Source organism: Phascolarctos cinereus, unplaced genomic scaffold (assembly GCF_003287225.1).
Source record: "Phascolarctos cinereus isolate Bilbo 61053 unplaced genomic scaffold, phaCin_HiC Scaffold_2;HRSCAF=192, whole genome shotgun sequence".
In the NCBI taxonomy this organism is placed as follows: Eukaryota; Metazoa; Chordata; class Mammalia; order Diprotodontia; family Phascolarctidae; genus Phascolarctos; species Phascolarctos cinereus.
Genome location: NW_027555625.1, coordinates 383,972,478 through 383,988,767, shown reverse-complemented (window position 1 = coordinate 383,988,767; position 16,290 = coordinate 383,972,478). Strand labels below are relative to the sequence as shown.

Genomic DNA, 16,290 nt, shown 5'->3' with positions numbered 1-16,290 from the left:
GCCCTGCCTTTGATTCTGGTCTGTGGCTAGGAAATTCTGGCCTTTCTGGCCCTCATGTCATTTCAGAATCTTGGGATTCATTGAGAAAAGATTGAAGGATTAAGCGTGAGAAAACAGCAAGGTTTGGTTTAGCCAAGTCCAAAGTAGATCAGCCATTTCTGTCTAGAAATATTGGTGTATTTTGAGTCTTCTGTCTGTGTTATTTCCTCTTCAGTTTTCAGGTCTTGTTGACTTCTTCATCCAAGTGTTTTCCTGTCCAGTCCCTTTCTGTGCAGGTCCTCAGGGCTCATTTACAGCAGCAGCCTGTAAGATTGTCTCCCGCCTTTTCCCAGCCTCTTCCCCTCCAATCCACCTTGCACCTGACCAGTTGACGTTCCTTAAGCAGTTTTATTTCATGTCGCCTGAAGGCGGCGTGTTCTAGCAGAAGGAACGCTGGTCTTGGAATCAGGAGATGTGGAGGTTGAGTCCGAGCACAGAAATCTGTTGGCTAGGTGATCTTTGGTGAATCGCTTTGCTTCTCTGAGGCTTGGTTTCATCATCTTTCAAACGAGGCTGGTCCTTGCAGTCACCTAGCTCACAGGGCTGTGATGTGCATTTGTGAACCTCAAAGCATTGTCCAAATGTGAATCATCCTTAATGATGGTTTCCTGTTGTCTACTTCATCACGTTAAAATCCTGCTTGGCTTCAAGCCCTTCCACAATCAGACCTTGCCCATCGGATCTTATCTCTCATTTCTCTAAGAGAAACATCTTCAGAATAGCCCTGGCTCCCTTTTGAACTTGACAATGCAGGGCTTGGTCCCATTTGCATGTCTTGTTCCTCTTACCAAGAGTGCCCTTCTTCTCCCTTTTCACTTCTTCAGATCCAGCCTGCCTTTCAAGATCCATCTCTTCTATAAAAGCTTTGATGGCTTTATACCTTCCTCATCTCTCTTCTTAGTACTTCCAGGTGGTTTCACATATGCATGTATGTTTTATTTCCACAGCTTGATTATGAGTTCTTTAAGGTTAGAAGCCATGTCTCATGCTTCTTTTGTATTCCCCCCAGAATCTGGGACACGGCTGGGCAAGTTTAATAGGCCCTCAGTGCAGATTTTCTGCTCAGAATGTTGGTGGGTTAGTTAGTGCTTGTGATAAATATGAATGATATTTCAGCCAGAATATGCTTGGCGTCCCCCATGTGGTGTGATGAGGAACCAGAGCTCCCAAGTTGATGTTGCCCTGGTCCAGCCTTCAGAGCCTGGTAAGAATTCCCTGATTGTCAGTGTCGATTTGGTACAGTTCATCAGTCATTTTTAAAACACCTACTGTACATAGAGCATAGAGCTGGGGGGATAAAAAGTATAGACTAGGATATAGTCCCTGTCGTCAGAGTTTATTGGCTAGTAGATTCATTTAAGTGACATCCACCTCAGCTGTAGGTATTGGCCAAATGAATTGAAGGGTCTTTGAAGATCACTGACTCAGCTTGGTGGGGACAAATGCTTCAGGTGACTCTGGCCTGAACAGGAGCGGGTAGAAGGTAACTGAGAAGAAGTAAAACTCAGAGCTCCCCTTCACGCCTTCCGTTTTTCTTACTTACAAATACTGCTCAAGCAGCGGGCACAAGACCTGTTGGTTTCTCAGGTGATGAGATAGAGGGATAAGGGGGCCAGGATTTCTAGCAATGCAGATAAAGGGGCTTAGGAAGAAATGAGGGGACCCATTGTGACCATTCCTATGTAACCTGGCTACCTTCATCTTTCAGAACCGACTGATCACGGATTACCAAAGAACTAGAGGCCAGTGTAACCGTATGAGCAGAGCTGCTATTGAAACAAAATTGATGGGGCAGTGGTGGGGACAGGGCCTTGTGTCTGTCCTCTTCACCTCACCCCCAATCCGGACCCTTCACAGACCACTGGGTTTTCTGCTTGTTAGGAGCTCTTTGTTTTCCAGTGAGAGTGCCTGTGGAAGACTTTTATTTCATGTGTAGAAATAGGAAAGGTGGGATGAGAGGGGAACTGGGGTCTAGATCTCAGAGAAAAGGAGAATGAAGCTACATGGCTCTGACACTCTACAGTTGGTCAGAATCCTCCAGGTAACACTGTCAGGAGCTACTGACTGTAGTTTTCCCTTTTCTGACCTTTCTTCCCAAATGGACATATCCTTTCTTGAGCCAGTGTAATATGTGTTGGTCAAGGTATAGATCTTTGTTTTCAGACTTTAAAAGTCACTTTCCAGCATCCCCTCCAGAACAGTGCTGCACTGTTCTGGTTTAGGAGAAGAGTTGACAAGATGTTAATGTTTCTGATTAAGAGTAGCCCCATTTTTGAGCCTTAACTTTTCTTCCAGCACCTGGTCTTTTCCCTCCAGCCATACTTTGCAGGTTCTTCTGTGCCTCAGTGGTGTGGCAAGAGTGTTTGGGTTCTCTGCTTGTGGTCAACATGGTCTTTCCCTCAGGAGTTCCCAAAATTTGAAGTGGACTTGGGTGTGGCTTTGGGATGAGAATAAGTAACAGGAGAGCACCGTGGTGGCACGGACTGGAGTGTGATTGGGTGGCCCACGCCAGCTGTTGGGACAATTCTGAGACAGAAAACAGAGTCAAAGTTGTTACCTAGTTTTTCTTCATGGCCTTTTTCTTACCTCATGGAGGGCTGGAGTGTGGTGCTCTGTGCTCTCTGACTTCCTAAGTCATTCCCCAGCCTGTCCGCTTTTGTCACTTAGCCCATCTCCCATTTCTTCCTCCTTTCCCAGAATGAGCCTGGGGATGAGCTTTCCCATTCCCTTCACCTTTGGGAAGAATCAGCCAGGGGCTTTGTGGAGCCAGCCAAGTTCCCACTATCTTCTGAGACGCAGGCCCCTACCACAGCCACATGCTCTGACAGCTGTTCCTTCCTTAGGAAAGTCCCACTTTTCTAGATGAATACTTTGGACCCAAGCTAGTGAAGCACCTTGGGGTCTCAGACTCTGGAAGTCAGCACATTTGAAAATGAAAAGATAAGCCCTTGGCCTCTCACCAGGGCAGTATGTTAAGTTATGATTTTCATCTCTCAGAGTCGCAACACACTAATTGTTTGGGGCTGAAGGGCTACCTGTGTGCTCTTCTCAGACCCACTGGCCAGTCTCCCACTGATCTCTCCTCTCTGAGGTCAGGGACTGTTGTTTGCCACATCTATTTCTTCCCCAGGACTCTGTACATAGTAGGTCTTTAATAAAGAGTTGTTGAATGAATTTTCCAGCTCTGCTGTGTGACCTTAAGCAAAACCAAACCTTAAACCCCCTTTGGGGTTCTCAGTTTTCTATAAAATGAGATGGTTGGACTCATGGGACATTTTGTGATGGACCCAATAATGCAAAGCTGGTAGCTTCTAGTTCATTCCCCTCCCCCCCAAATCCCTGAAAGGGAAGAAACATGGAAGTCTCAGGTGCTGCAGAAAGGTTTTTATTTGTCACCAGTGGGTATGACTCCAACGTAGGGGGGCCAGAGTGATAGGAGAGGGTGAGCGTCCCCCGTAAGGGGCAGCATCCCTGCTTAGGTGCCACGACCTGAACGCACGAAGGGGTCGTGACCCCTCTTGCAGGCTCTGATGGAATCCGCCCCGGAGAGGCTTTGGATCCCACCATCATAAAGATGCTACCCCTTAGCTGAGGACACTGTCTCTGTCCTTTCACACCAGTCTTTTCCCCTGGCAGAGCCCTTTAGGCAGCTCACCAGGGGGTGACTCTGTGGGGCGGGGTGGTTGAAAAGGGCTGTTCAGAGAAGGGAGAGAAGGCATTCATTTGTACTGGGCTTGGTTGATTTTCAGTGGGTCACTGGACTTCCAGGACCTCGTACTTCAGATGAGCTGAGGCAAAGGGGTCCACTGGGGAGTTGTGGGAAACTCCAGGACCAGAGTTCTCCAGATCTGAGAGGTTCAGTAACCTGACTTTAAAGCTGATTTTGCTCTGTGGGTTGGACTGGGAAAACATTAATATTGGAAAATGAGTTGAGTATTTAGTAGAGCAAGGACCTAGGTTATGGAGGTGGGTGTCTGTACCTGTCTCTGATCTCACGCACACCTAGGCACATAACCCCTGAAAATACATCTGTGTGTGTAGGCGTTCTGCTGTCTACCCCTGCACCCACACGTTCCCTGAACAGCAGCGTCTTCTGGAGTGGGGCCTCAGGCAGACGGTGTAGTCTGTGGGCTGCGGGGCTGGGACAGTCCCTTCCCTGAACAGTGAACCTTTTCTACTCCCTGAGGACAATGGTTACTTCTGCCATTCTTCAGAAATCCTGTCTTGGCTTCCACGCTTCCGCAGATAGTCCAGGATGTCCATCTTGACTGTACTGACTGTGGCCCGGTGGTACCAGCGCATGATGGGGACACCATCTGGCCCCACCAGGAACTTCTCAAAATTCCAGCGGATGTCATGGGCCTTTATAGGTTCCCAGAAGAGGTTTTTGGGTGTGCCCACGAGTTCAGAGGGGGCAGGGCAGGAATTCTGCAGGGTACATGGAAGCATAGAAATAATGAGTGCTATATCTTTTAGAATTAGACACTTCCCTGCCCCTCTCTTCCCACACTCCCCCCAAAATCCTATTTAATCGTCAAAACACCAGGTAAAGTACTAAGGTTCTACCCCACCCAATAACACTGGGCAAGTTACTGTTACCCATACTGTTATCCTCTTAACAGATGGCCCTTTGGGAACCCTGCAAACTTGGAACCTTTTCAGCATCAAAACTGGGAAGTACCTTAGGAATCACCTGAACTGGGCCTGTTTCCCAATCTGTAAAATGACGAGTTAGACCAAATAGTCTCTAATGTCCTTTCTAGCACTGATGTTAAAAAAAGGCCTTCAAGGTGCTCCAAAAGCAAGGTGGTTGATGCAGGAACCCTCCCTCTAGCATAGTGGAAATAATGTCAGCGCTCACTGGGGGCTGGCAGGGACGAGTCTGGATGGTTTGAGAAGCACTTTTCTCAAAACAGTGCTATAAGGTAAGTAACACAAGTATCAGTGAGAGGCAGTGTGGGGTAATGGATAGGGAACTGGCTTTGGAGTCAGGATAATTTGTGTTCAAGACCTGCCTCTGACATACAGTGGCTGTGTGATCCTGGGCAGGGCTCTTAACCTACCTCTCAGTGCTCTAGGCAGCTTTACTGAGCCTGTGTCAGAGAATGTGTTGATCTCCATTGATGAAGGAATTCTCCTTACTCAGTAGTTCTCTATACCAATGAAACCACAATTCTTGTTCCCATCCTCTTTTATGTGTGGAAAAACTGAAGCCAGAGATAGGAAGGTGATTCTTGTCCCACCCTTTGCATGACATGGTGCTGGAGGATTATAGTTGGCCTGCATTGGGAGACCCTGAACTGGTCCTGGAGGCTTAGGCTAAGCAACAGCTCTCTGTATCTCAGCCAACCTACAACTCTCATTCTAGCATTGGACCTCATCTCTTGGGAAATTCTGCCAATCAGTTTACCCTTGGAGACAGGGAAAGGATGAGAAAGAAGAGTGAAAGAGAGAGAGAGAGAGAGAGAGAGAGAGAGTGTGTGTGTGTGTGTGTGTGTGTGTGTGTGTGTGTGTGTGTGCTCCTGAATCGTAAGCCTCATGACTCCTCCCTACTAAAAGCAGCCTGAAGATATCCTAGGCTACCAAGGCATCAAAAGTTCAGACTCTTATTGTCTCGTTCCTCGCTCAAACATCCAGTACCCAATCCTAGAATGTTCCTCTCCCCGCTCACACCCCCTCCAACCAGCAGGCGGGATGATGCCAGGGTGACATGCCCTCTCTCTCTGTCTCTGTTTGTCTCTCTCTCATTTCTGGTTCCAGGTATAATACTGATCCCGCTTACGCTACAAGCTACCCTGAGTCTGTGGGCAAGGGGGTGAAGTTGGTTAGTCTGTCTGTCTTGTCTCTTTCTCTACCCACCGGCCCATGGACACATCTGTCCTTTAACTTTATTACCCCACTCCCCAACAGTGTTGCCCTTTGACCAGTGCTAGGGGGCTGCCCAGGTAATAAGGGGAATCTACCTCAACCCCTAAACAGTTCTGCCTGCCAGAGTGCTCGAGAAGCTGCTCGACTCACTCACCTTCAGGAATGTGTAAAACTTCTGTTCTTTCTCTCCATTCACATCTCCTTTCTCAAAAAGCTGGAAATTGGGCACAAAGCCCCCACCTGGGCGTACATGCCTATAGTGAACAAGAACGTGGTCAGATGGGTCTGGAACAAAAGCCAGCAAGGATAGCCAAGCAGGGCTTGGGCTGGGGGAGGGCAAGGCAGAGCAGCCCAGGGATACAGACGGGACAGAGACCTTTCTTTGGAGTATTCCCTGTTTGTGATATAATGACTAAATCCCACTCGGAAGGCTTTTTTTCTGGGTCTGAATTCATAGAGACTCAGACTTACTAAGGACCTTAGGGTTGAAATGGATTTTAATAGGATTGTATACTTAGAGCTGAAAAAAATTCCTTATTTTACAAAAGAAACTGGACCAATTTACTTGAGCTCACAGAACTAGAATTTGAACATAGATCTGCTAGCTCCAAGGCCAGTGCCCTTTCCATTATGCCCAGAGGTGCTGGGCACCCACCTTTTCTTCACCCACAGTTCACCATCCTGTTTTCCTGCAGGATCCGTTACCCAGGGCTCACTGTGATGCCCATGGCTGTCCTCTCTCACCCATCCGGGCTTCCCATCATAAGAGAGGGCCCTGAGCACTGCTGGGCTTGTTGACGTGATTCAGGGATGCTCACATCTCAGGGACCCCCAGAAATTGGGAAATACCTCCCCCCCCATCACCCACCAGGCCCAACTCACTTGAGGGCAGGAAGGATTTCTGAATTCTGTCCTGGTTCTTGCTTTCCAAATTGGTTGCTGGGGAATCCCAGGATAACAAGGCCAAAGGACTTAAATTCTTCCTGTAGTGCATTCAGTTCTGACCCAAAGAAAAAGTGGAGGAGGAGAGAAAGGGCCTTAATAGACGGGCGGAAGACCCATGTTCCAGCCCTGGCTCTTCCATTAACTTGCTGTGTAACCTGGTGAAATCACTTCAAGTCTGAGCCACAGTTTCACTGACTGTCAAATGGGGAGAATAATCCCTGCCCTTTTGTCCCTCAAGGAACATAGGATCATGGGAGTTGACACATCTGGAAGTGTCAGCAGAAAGCTCTGGATTTTTGCTGGTATAAACTTATGGTAGGGGTGGGAAGGGGTGGGGAGAAGGCTAGCCTCAGGTCTGAGAACCCTCCTTCTGGGCTTTTGAAATGATCTCATGTGACTCTGTGTGTGTGTGTGTGTGTGTGTATGTGTGTGCGCGCGTGCGAGCCAGAGAAGCACAGTGTTAAAAATGGAAGAAGCTGTGGACCCCGGGGGAGTCAGGAAATGGGTTCAGATCCTGCCTGGTACTTAATTACCAATGCAACTGAAATGGCCAATTTTGGGTCCTAGTTTCCTCATCTGTAAAATGGGGTAGTTGGACTAGATTATCTATAAGGCCTTTTCTAAAAACATGTCTCCTAAGGTAGCTTCCAGATCTGACATACTGTGTTTCAATGCCTCTTCTGGTTCTCCATTGGATTCTCCAAAGGGAAGGAGGGCTCCTATCAGGCTGGGATTTTTCTGAGAGACTCCTTATTCTCAAGCATAAACACTGTTCTCCCTGAAAGTAGAGCTGGGATGCAGCAAGAGAGGATACTCCCGCCCCGTCCCCGCCATCCCTCCAGAAATCAATAACTGCAATATGCTCAGCAGGTAAACAATCCCAGTCCACAGCTCCCGAAGGAGTTGGGATCGAGGCTTACCAAGGTACTGGACTGTCAGGCCTCAGTAGGTGGCAACATTGACGAAGAGGACATATTTGCCTGCATATTGCTTGAAAGGGATGTATTCATCACCATCAATGGTAAGGGCCCCATATTCATAGATGGTACCCGTAATCCCTGGGTAGCAGTCCATCTGAAACACAAGGAAAATGATGGAGGATAGGGGTTTTTAATAATAGCTTGATTCTGATAAAAAATGAGGAAACTTCGACAGGTATGAAGTCTTGCATCACAATTTTTGGCTGCCCACAGAGCTGCCGAAGGGCCCCTTTTTTTCCTATCCCTTTCGGGAGCTCCATTTGGCCTAGATTCTCCTGGCCCAAATACAGATGCCCCCTTCCTTCCACTTAGTCACCTGAGAAACAGAGTGGGGTTTTCAAAAGGACTTTACTAGTGATGAAGGGAATAGAGGATAAAATAGAAGCAGCATACATAGACTTGCTGAGTTAGAGATCCTGGGGATCTGTTGGTGGGGGAGAGGGTGAGGGGCCTCTCCCTGGCCTCACCTAACTCCATGTTCTGCTCAAAACTAGTTACCTTCTGGCTCCTGCCAACTTGCAGCTCCTGACATGGTTCAGGCCTCCACCCATTTTTGTGAATCACTGGTCATATCTTACCAAGAAAATGTTTACCCAAAGCCCGTTTGACCAGGTCCTCAGTCTCTTACGCACAGTAAGAGACCTCTGAACGTGCCTGGTCTTAAGCATATCCAGCTTGGGGGTGTTTGGAGGGTGATGGAAAGGGAATTAGTGATCTGAATATGATGATAAACTGAATGAATTGGGATGCTTATGCTGAATGAGGAGACTTGGGGAGACCTGATTACTGTCATCAAGTGTCATGGGAAAGAGGAATTATAACAATTATGGGGGCCCCAGAGGGGCCAATTGCAGGAGGACATAAGGAATAATCAGGGCTAGCAATGAAATAAGACTGTGGCATTGAGTGTTTCCTTCTGAAGGTCCACAAGCAAAGGCTGGATTCATTAGGAACAGTCATGGTTCAGATATGGGCTGAACTCAATGACTTTGAAGTCAGCTTGTACAGCAGGGGAATATGGATGGAACAGGCCCAGGTCTGGGTTGGTATCATCTCTACTACTGCTAGACAGCAAAATTCTTGAGAGAAGGAACCTCATTTTATCACATTTAATACGCATTTGTTGTACTGAACTGTTTCCATTGCTTAGGTGAAGGGTGTACATCTTGGTAAACCAGACGGGGATGATGTAACCCATTGGCACACAGTCATAGAAATGGACATGAGCTTTGGTTGACTTTTTTCTTTGGTTGACTTCCTTGTGAAGCAGTGTATGTCTCCTGGGCCTGCAGGTTCAGTTCCACCCTATTGTCCCAATTGCACCACAGCCTCTTTTTGGCCTGGGAAGTCAGTTCCATATTGGAATGCTTCCCACACACTAAGAGTTCTTGTACAAATTAGCTTTGACTCTCCAAACCAGAGCCAGCGAGCTTCTTCATAGTGCTAGCTCTATAGCTCAGCACACACACACACACACACACACACACACACACACACACACAGAGTGACAGAGCAAGGACTAGGGGCAAGTTTTTCTGATTTCCAGACTAACCTCTATTTTAGGGTCTAAAGGACCTAGTTTTGAGCATGGATGTAGTGAGAAGGGGCTTACTTAGTGAAAATGGTCAGGGGAAAAAATCTCAGGATTTGAAGGGAACAGAGATCACCTAGTCCAATCCCTTTACTTTAGAGATAAAGTAAGTAGCAGGTGTGGGGTTAGATGACGTTCTAGTTTTGACTTGACTTTAGGCAAATTGCTTTCCTTCTCTCAGCTCTACTCATTATTGTCCAAAAGAAAACCTTTGTTTTCCCTCCCAGGGCTGTCCTTAGAATTGATCAAATGAGAGATGAAAAACTAATTTGAATGATAAAAATCCAACAGAATAAGGACTGGATGATCTACCTCTCCAGACTCCATGATCAGTGACTTAAGGGATCAAACTGCCTACTGTTGCCAGGCTAGGAAAGTACTGAATCTTTTTCCAATTGGTAAGAAACAACTGCAGAGACAGATCAAGCATTCACCATCTCATACAATGAAGCCTTTAGAACCATGAGCCCTTTGAACTGTGCCTCTAGCACTTGAGACGAACCACATACTGTTGTCTCTACCCATGAGACCAGTGGCTTGCATTTGCAGAATGGCTAATTGGAATCAGGGCTAAGTCTGTGACCTGGGCCATGGTTTGGACTCTGTTAAATTCAACAAACATTAATTAAATACTTATTATATGAGAGGCGCTGTGCTAGGTGCTAGGAATAGAAAGTCAAAAATTAAACAGATGACTCTCCACTTTCCTGGGATGATATATAACATGGTCACAGAAAGTTGAGTATGAGGGGAGAAAGAACACCAACACTTAGTGGGTTGGGGGTGGTTACTAGGCAAGGCCTCATGCTCCTCCACGCCACCTGAGCTGAACCTCAAAAATGGGAATGATTCTGAAAGGCAGAAATGAGGCAGAAGTAGTTGCGAAGCATGGGAAGTGATGGCTTATATGAGTACAGAGACAGGAGGTAGAATGCTGATCTCAGGGAATTGCTAGTAAGCCTGTTTGGCTGGGCTATGGAGTACAAGAGGGGAGTGACATGAAATAAAGTTGGAAAGGTAAGCTGGACCCAGATTACAGAGAGCCGTAAACACAAGGATGAGTCAATGGGGAATCATCAGAAGTTTCTGGCTTGGGGAAGGTGGAGTAACATAGCTCTCAAGCTGTTGGAGACCCTTTGAGATCATCTAGTCCAGACCCTTCATTTTATAGATGAAGAGCTAAGGCCAGAGAGATAGTGACTTGCCTAAGGTCCCATAGGTAGTAATATGGCTTCGTCTGGCTTTGAACCCTGATCCCCAGATCCCAAATCCAGTGATTTTTCCACTGTAACATGCTGTCGCTAGAATAATAGTGTAAATGAGAGATGATGCAGGCTTGAACCAAGGTGATGGTCATTAAGCAGAGGGAAGATGAATTTAAGAGAGCTTATTAGGTGTTTTGATAGCATTTTGCTACCTTAGATTTGGAACCTGTTTGCCTGGAGGGATGTTAGTCTCCTCACCAGAAACAGGGAAGTTTGAAGAGGAGGCTGGCTTAGGGGGAAATCTAGAGTTCTGCTCTGGGTATGGTGAGTTTGAGATATCTAAGGTCTCATAAAGATGGAAGGCAATTGGCAATGCAAGGGCTCATGAAAGAGATCCTTGCTGGATACATAAATTTGGGAGTAGTCTTAGAAAGGATCATTGAACCCATATGATCACCAAGGGGGCAGAGTCCAGAGAGAGAAAGGAACAGGGCCGAGAACAAGTCCTTTGGAGACATCCATGCTTGAGGGGAGGAGGCAGCAAAGGAGCCTGAAGGGAGTGGTCAGAAGATAGGAGGACCAGCCTTTGGTAGTTTTATGGAAGTCAATGGAGGGGAAGTCAGTGGCTGCAGAGGCATAAGGGAAGATGAAGATTGAGAAAAAGCTATTGAATTAAGCAGTTGAGAAAAAGGAATTTTAAACAGGACTTTTAAGTGGTTGAAGAGTGAGTAGGGGGTGAGGATGTTGAGGCAATGAGAGAAGACTTATGATTGAGACTGAAAGGCATAAGAGGGATTGGGTTAGATAGACTGAGGGGTTCATACAGTCAAATGATTTTGTGAGGTGAGGGGGGAGTGTTCCTGGGCATATTTCTAGGAAGCAGAGGAGCCAGGTGCTAGGGAAAGGTTGCAGAAATGGGGCAAGTTTCCATTGGAGATGAGAGAGAGAAAATTGAGGGCACAAGTGGAAAGGCTTTAGCCTTGCCAAAAAGACACACCTCTTTCTTAGAGACTGACCCAGAGGAAGGCTGAATAGGTAAAGAGTCAGCAGAGTTTAAAGGTACGGAGTATGAGAGCCAAGGGAGTTCTCAGTAAAGTAGGAGGTACTGTCATGTGCTGAGGGACTAGGGTGTTGGGATGTTGAGGGCTTGGGGAGAACATTTGGAACAGCAATTGGAGAATTTGAATTAATAAGGGAAAAAATAAAAGGATCGTCACGTAGCAGGAAGGGCCCAGTTAATATTGAATAATGTGAATGTGTGGTGGATCCACTTGGCTTACTTCCATGACGTCCTCCACTAGTGTCCAGCAGCAAATTGTTATGACCCAGAATGAACTGGTAGGGCATGAATAGCAGCAGGAAGGGGGGAAGTGGCAGAGTGGGGGGTGTGGGTAGCCCAAAGAATTTAAGTAGGGTAGAGACAGTGAATGGTTGAACTGCTCAACTACAGGATTAAGAGGGTAAAGAGATCAAAGCAAAGGCTGGGGGAGAGAGAGAGAGAGAGAGAGAGTGTGTGTGTGTGTGTGTGTGTGTGTGTAATGATAGGGGGAGATGATTAAGGCAAGAAATATGTTTTGGAGGAGTGAGGGAGAGAGCAAGTTGGAAAGACAGGAGATTGTTATCAGAAGGGAATTTCAGAATCCAAGATCATGGAAGTGGCACAGTTTGGGATGATCATAATACTTAAAGTATGAGCATCCCCTCAAGGTGGTGGAGGTGGAGTCAAGTATATGTCAGTAGAACTGAAGTCAGAGCCCATGGTGTTCAGGGGGTGAGGAATTAATTCTATTACTGTAGGAACATAATTCATTAAGAACTAGAACCAGGGGTGGGAGTCAGTGAAGTCAGCAACCTCTAAGAGCACAACTTTAAAAGGGAAGCAATTAGGCACATTTAAAAATATATAATCGTATGTTTAAAAAAAAAAACACCAAACATTTTTACTATGCTAGCATGTCACTCCAGCCCAACTTACCCTTAGTTCTCTTGCCCACCATACAAACATTTGCCTGTCCTACCTCCTTGCCCTAACCCTCAAGACAAGTCATCTAGAAACTAGCTGTGTTCAGATTGCCATAGTCCTGATCTCATTAGCAAAAGCTTGTGCAAAGTTGTCTTGAGAAGAGATGTCAGATGGACAGAACTCTGTTTGGCAACCAGTTCAGGCTCTTTCCACCACACCATAAGACTTGGTGACTAGTGGGTCACCCATAGTCTTTGACTTCCCCCAATGCTTAGCACCTTTGAGTGACGAAGTGGGTATTCAGATTGCAAGGAAGCTACACATTTCTCCTTAAGCTTAAGCAGCCCTGAGCAATAGGCTGTTCTCTATCATATGCCTGCTATCAGAGCTAAGATTCCTTTATCACAGTGGATAAATTTCATGGTAACCTCTAACTTTAAAAAATTATTGTTTTTGCTAGTATTTTTGTCTCACTCTCCCATTCTCAACTGAACAATTAAGAAAAAGAAAACCCTCATAACAAATACATGTAGTCTAGCAAAACAAATTTCCACATTGGCCATGTCCAAAAAGTATGTCTTTTATACTGCTTTTAAATCCATCATCTCCCTGACAGGAAGTCTCCCTTAATTTTTGGGGGGACTTGGGGAAGCTCAGATAGGTTTCACCAACTCAGATAGCCAGACACCCAATCTTCTTGTCCTATATCCAGCCTCCTGTTGCAGAGGAGAGCGCTGGGTAAGGATGGAGTCAGGAGAAAGGGGCTCAAGTACTGGCTCTGTTACTACGTGAGCTGGAGTGAGTAACTTCTCCTCTTTCTGAGTCACAGTTTTCCTTCCTTTTAATTGAGGATATTGATTTTGCTTGACAAGGCATATTTGTTGCAAGTTTTCCTTTTTTTCTCTCCCAGTTGGGAGGTAGGAGGGAGGGAAAGAAAACTGATGTTCATTGGAAAAAAAAAATGAATGGCCACTCTTTCAAGTAAAAAGGATAAGACTTAGTTAGATAATCCTTAAAGTCCCTTCCAGTCCTTCCATCTCCTCCAAGAAACTTGCCTCAGACAACCACACCCCACTGTAGATCTTAGCCCCTACAGCTCCTCAGAGTAGAATTCCTTATGGTTGTACTGAGTTCTGTAAGTTTCTGGTTTCAATGTTCTTAGGTCCCATCTTCCCAGAGAGGGCCTATGTTTTAACTCTGTTCCTGGGTTTCTCCCAAAGTGCTTAGTTAGCCCAGACTTCACACACAGATACTACTGGCTCCATGGTGCTAACACACATATGCTTCTTTCATCTGCCGTATCCTGCCCCTGCCCTTGGGAGGAGGTGCTGGTGGAGGATAGGAGGAAGGAGAATAACAATTCATGCTCACAACCACCCAACTTCTGTACTAAGTCCAGTGAGAAAAGGTGGATGGAGACTGGGGAGTTTTTAGAGACTAAAGGAAAAAGAGGCAGGTGAGTTGATCAGGGAGTGCCATGGCTCCACTTTGGTCGTCTTGGAGATGGATTAAGTATACTTATGTGAAGTTAGAATGCTCTCCAGCCTTGGCTTAGAACCCAGGTCTCAAGTTTGGCCGGGTCTTCTCCCTCCTGCTTTGGGAAAAGATTCTCTAACCCCTTACTATCTTCCACTGGTGAGCCCTGTCATGGACAGACCAAAGACTGCCACTCACGATTGTCCATAGGCCAAGCTTCACCATAGTCCCAGCCCCAAATCTGCCCCCCCCAGCTTCACCCCCCAATCTCACGTTTCTAACCAATCTTAAACCTAGTCAGAATCAACCAACCTCCTTCCCAAGCGCCTCCTTCCACCCCCAACCCCTGGCTATCAATCCCTGTCTCCAAGTATAATACTCTTTCTCTTCACAGCAAGCCCTTAGGCCTCCTGAAGCTCAACTCAGACTACATTGCTTTCAGAGGCAATGATCCTTGTAAGAAGACTGGAACCTGGAAAGACTGCCTTTTGTAGGAAGGAGGATAAACGTGTAAGGCCCTCGCTTAGGTCCTCTTTCACCAGCCCACCTCATTCTTGGCCAGCAGCTGCTTTAATAAGCATTCTCCATTGAGGCATCTTATTATGTTCGTTCAAGTCTGGGGCATGAGGTTGCAGAGAAAGAGGGGTGAGGATCTAGTTCTTCCAGAACCAGACTTAGGATAGTACTGCCTAGTGACATAGAACCCCACAACTGGAAAGGATCAGAGAACACAAAACATACATTATCAGGGACTGAAGGGAGAGAGAGTGTGGTAGACAGGGGAAAAACAGTGAATTTAGAGGCAAACCACCTGGGTTCAGACCCTTGTTTGTTTGACTTACAACCCTTCTGGGCTTCTGTTTTCCTCTATAAAATAAAATGAGGGGAATGGTCAGATGATCTCCGGCGTCTCTTTGGCAGCTCCAAATCTTGGTATCCGGGCTAAAACAAGGTTAAACCTGGACAGACCAATACCAAAGACGGGACCAGAACTCTGGCAGCCAGTCCAGGTTCTTTCCACCACACATCATGCACGACCTCTTTTTACTTTGGGTCGGCATTTTCGTTGTGTTTATCAGTAAGGTGAAGCAATCCTCTTCCCGTTCTCAGGGGCAGTCTAGGGTAGCTTAGAATATTTCCTCTGGGCGCCAGTCTCCTTAGGGTTATACAATCGTATTAGGGCTATTGACTTAAGGGCTATGAATTTAAAGAATATTTTTGTAACTATTTAAATAGTTGGCTTCCTTTTAATCCCATGTATGTTATTTTACGCCTTTAAGACCATTATTCTGAGGAGGGGTTCCTAGGCTTCACCAGACTGACACAAAAAAGGTTAAGAATCCCTGCCTTAGGGGTTAGGGGACCAGTCAGTCTCCTCAAGCTCTCATCACAGGCAAATCTCAAGATGCCACGTCCTTCTTCCTCGCTCAGATCCCTGAAGATGTGGCTCCGTTGTTGTCCAGAGGGTCCTGAGGGGCTTCCCGAGTAGGAATAAGGTAGAAATGGGGAGCGGAAAAGAAAGCAGGAGGTGGAGGGAAAGAAACATGGGGAAGGACTACCCCCCGAAGGATAAAGACTCTTCATTACACTATTCCCTTCACTATTCCCTGACCTAAGAGCATACCCAATTGATTGCGTGCGGTTCAGTCCTAGGTAGAGGAAAGAGACTCCCCAGTGGGGTAAGGAGAGAAAAGTGGATAGCGAACCGACCCTTCCCGCCTGTCTGCCTCCTGGCATCAGGGAACTCCAGGGAGACAACCTAACGGGGCGGGCAAGGTGGGGGGAACCAGCGGGCAAGTGCTCTCCTTAGCCTTTCCAACAGTCTCAGGGTGGCGGGGTCCTCCTTACCTTCATCCTTTCCTGGCCCCGGCTGGGCTGGACGAAGGCGGACAGGATGAGCGGGAGAAGCCAGGAGACCTGGAAGGTTCCTCTCGCCATGGCTACGACGAAGGGGAAGCCCCGGGACTGGAAAGCGTTGCGAGCACCGCCTCCCTGGGGCACTGCGAGTCTGAAGGCTGGGCTGCTTTATGAAACTCAGCAGCACCTTCCCGACTTGCAGGAGGGGACCAATCACGGTCTGCACCACGTCTTCCCAACCAATCGAAGACAAACAGAGGTATTCGGGGACATCACTGTCATACTTCTCCGCCTCCAGCCCCAGGCGAGGCGTGGAGACCAAACTGTTGGGAAGTGAAGAGGGGTAGCTTGGTGGTGGGCTCGGGG

The 16,290-nt window shown here is 47.0% G+C and overlaps 2 protein-coding genes across 7 annotated transcripts in view; one reads left to right on the top strand and one right to left on the bottom strand.

The window, feature by feature from the left end:
- Window positions 1-3,213, top strand: part of TNIP1 (TNFAIP3 interacting protein 1) — a 60,553-nt gene extending 57,340 nt beyond the window's left edge. For all 6 annotated transcript variants that reach the window (XM_020964296.2, XM_020964300.2, XM_020964295.2 and 3 more), the window contains 2 exons: window positions 1,156-1,243; window positions 1,748-3,213. In XM_020964296.2, coding sequence (XP_020819955.1) covers window positions 1,156-1,243; window positions 1,748-1,779 — 120 coding nt within the window. In that variant the 3' untranslated portion in view covers window positions 1,780-3,213. The remainder of the gene's footprint in view (window positions 1-1,155; window positions 1,244-1,747) is intronic.
- Window positions 3,214-3,408: 195 nt separating this feature from the next.
- Window positions 3,409-16,085, bottom strand: GPX3 (glutathione peroxidase 3). The gene is made up of 5 exons (XM_020964302.2): window positions 15,916-16,085; window positions 7,773-7,926; window positions 6,790-6,907; window positions 6,062-6,161; window positions 3,409-4,467 (listed from the first exon to the last, which is right to left on the bottom strand). The coding sequence occupies exons 1-5, from the start codon at window positions 16,003-16,005 to the stop codon at window positions 4,234-4,236; spliced, it is 696 nt and encodes a 231-aa protein (XP_020819961.1). The 5' UTR covers window positions 16,006-16,085; the 3' UTR covers window positions 3,409-4,233.
- Between the last annotated feature and the right edge of the window lie 205 nt (window positions 16,086-16,290).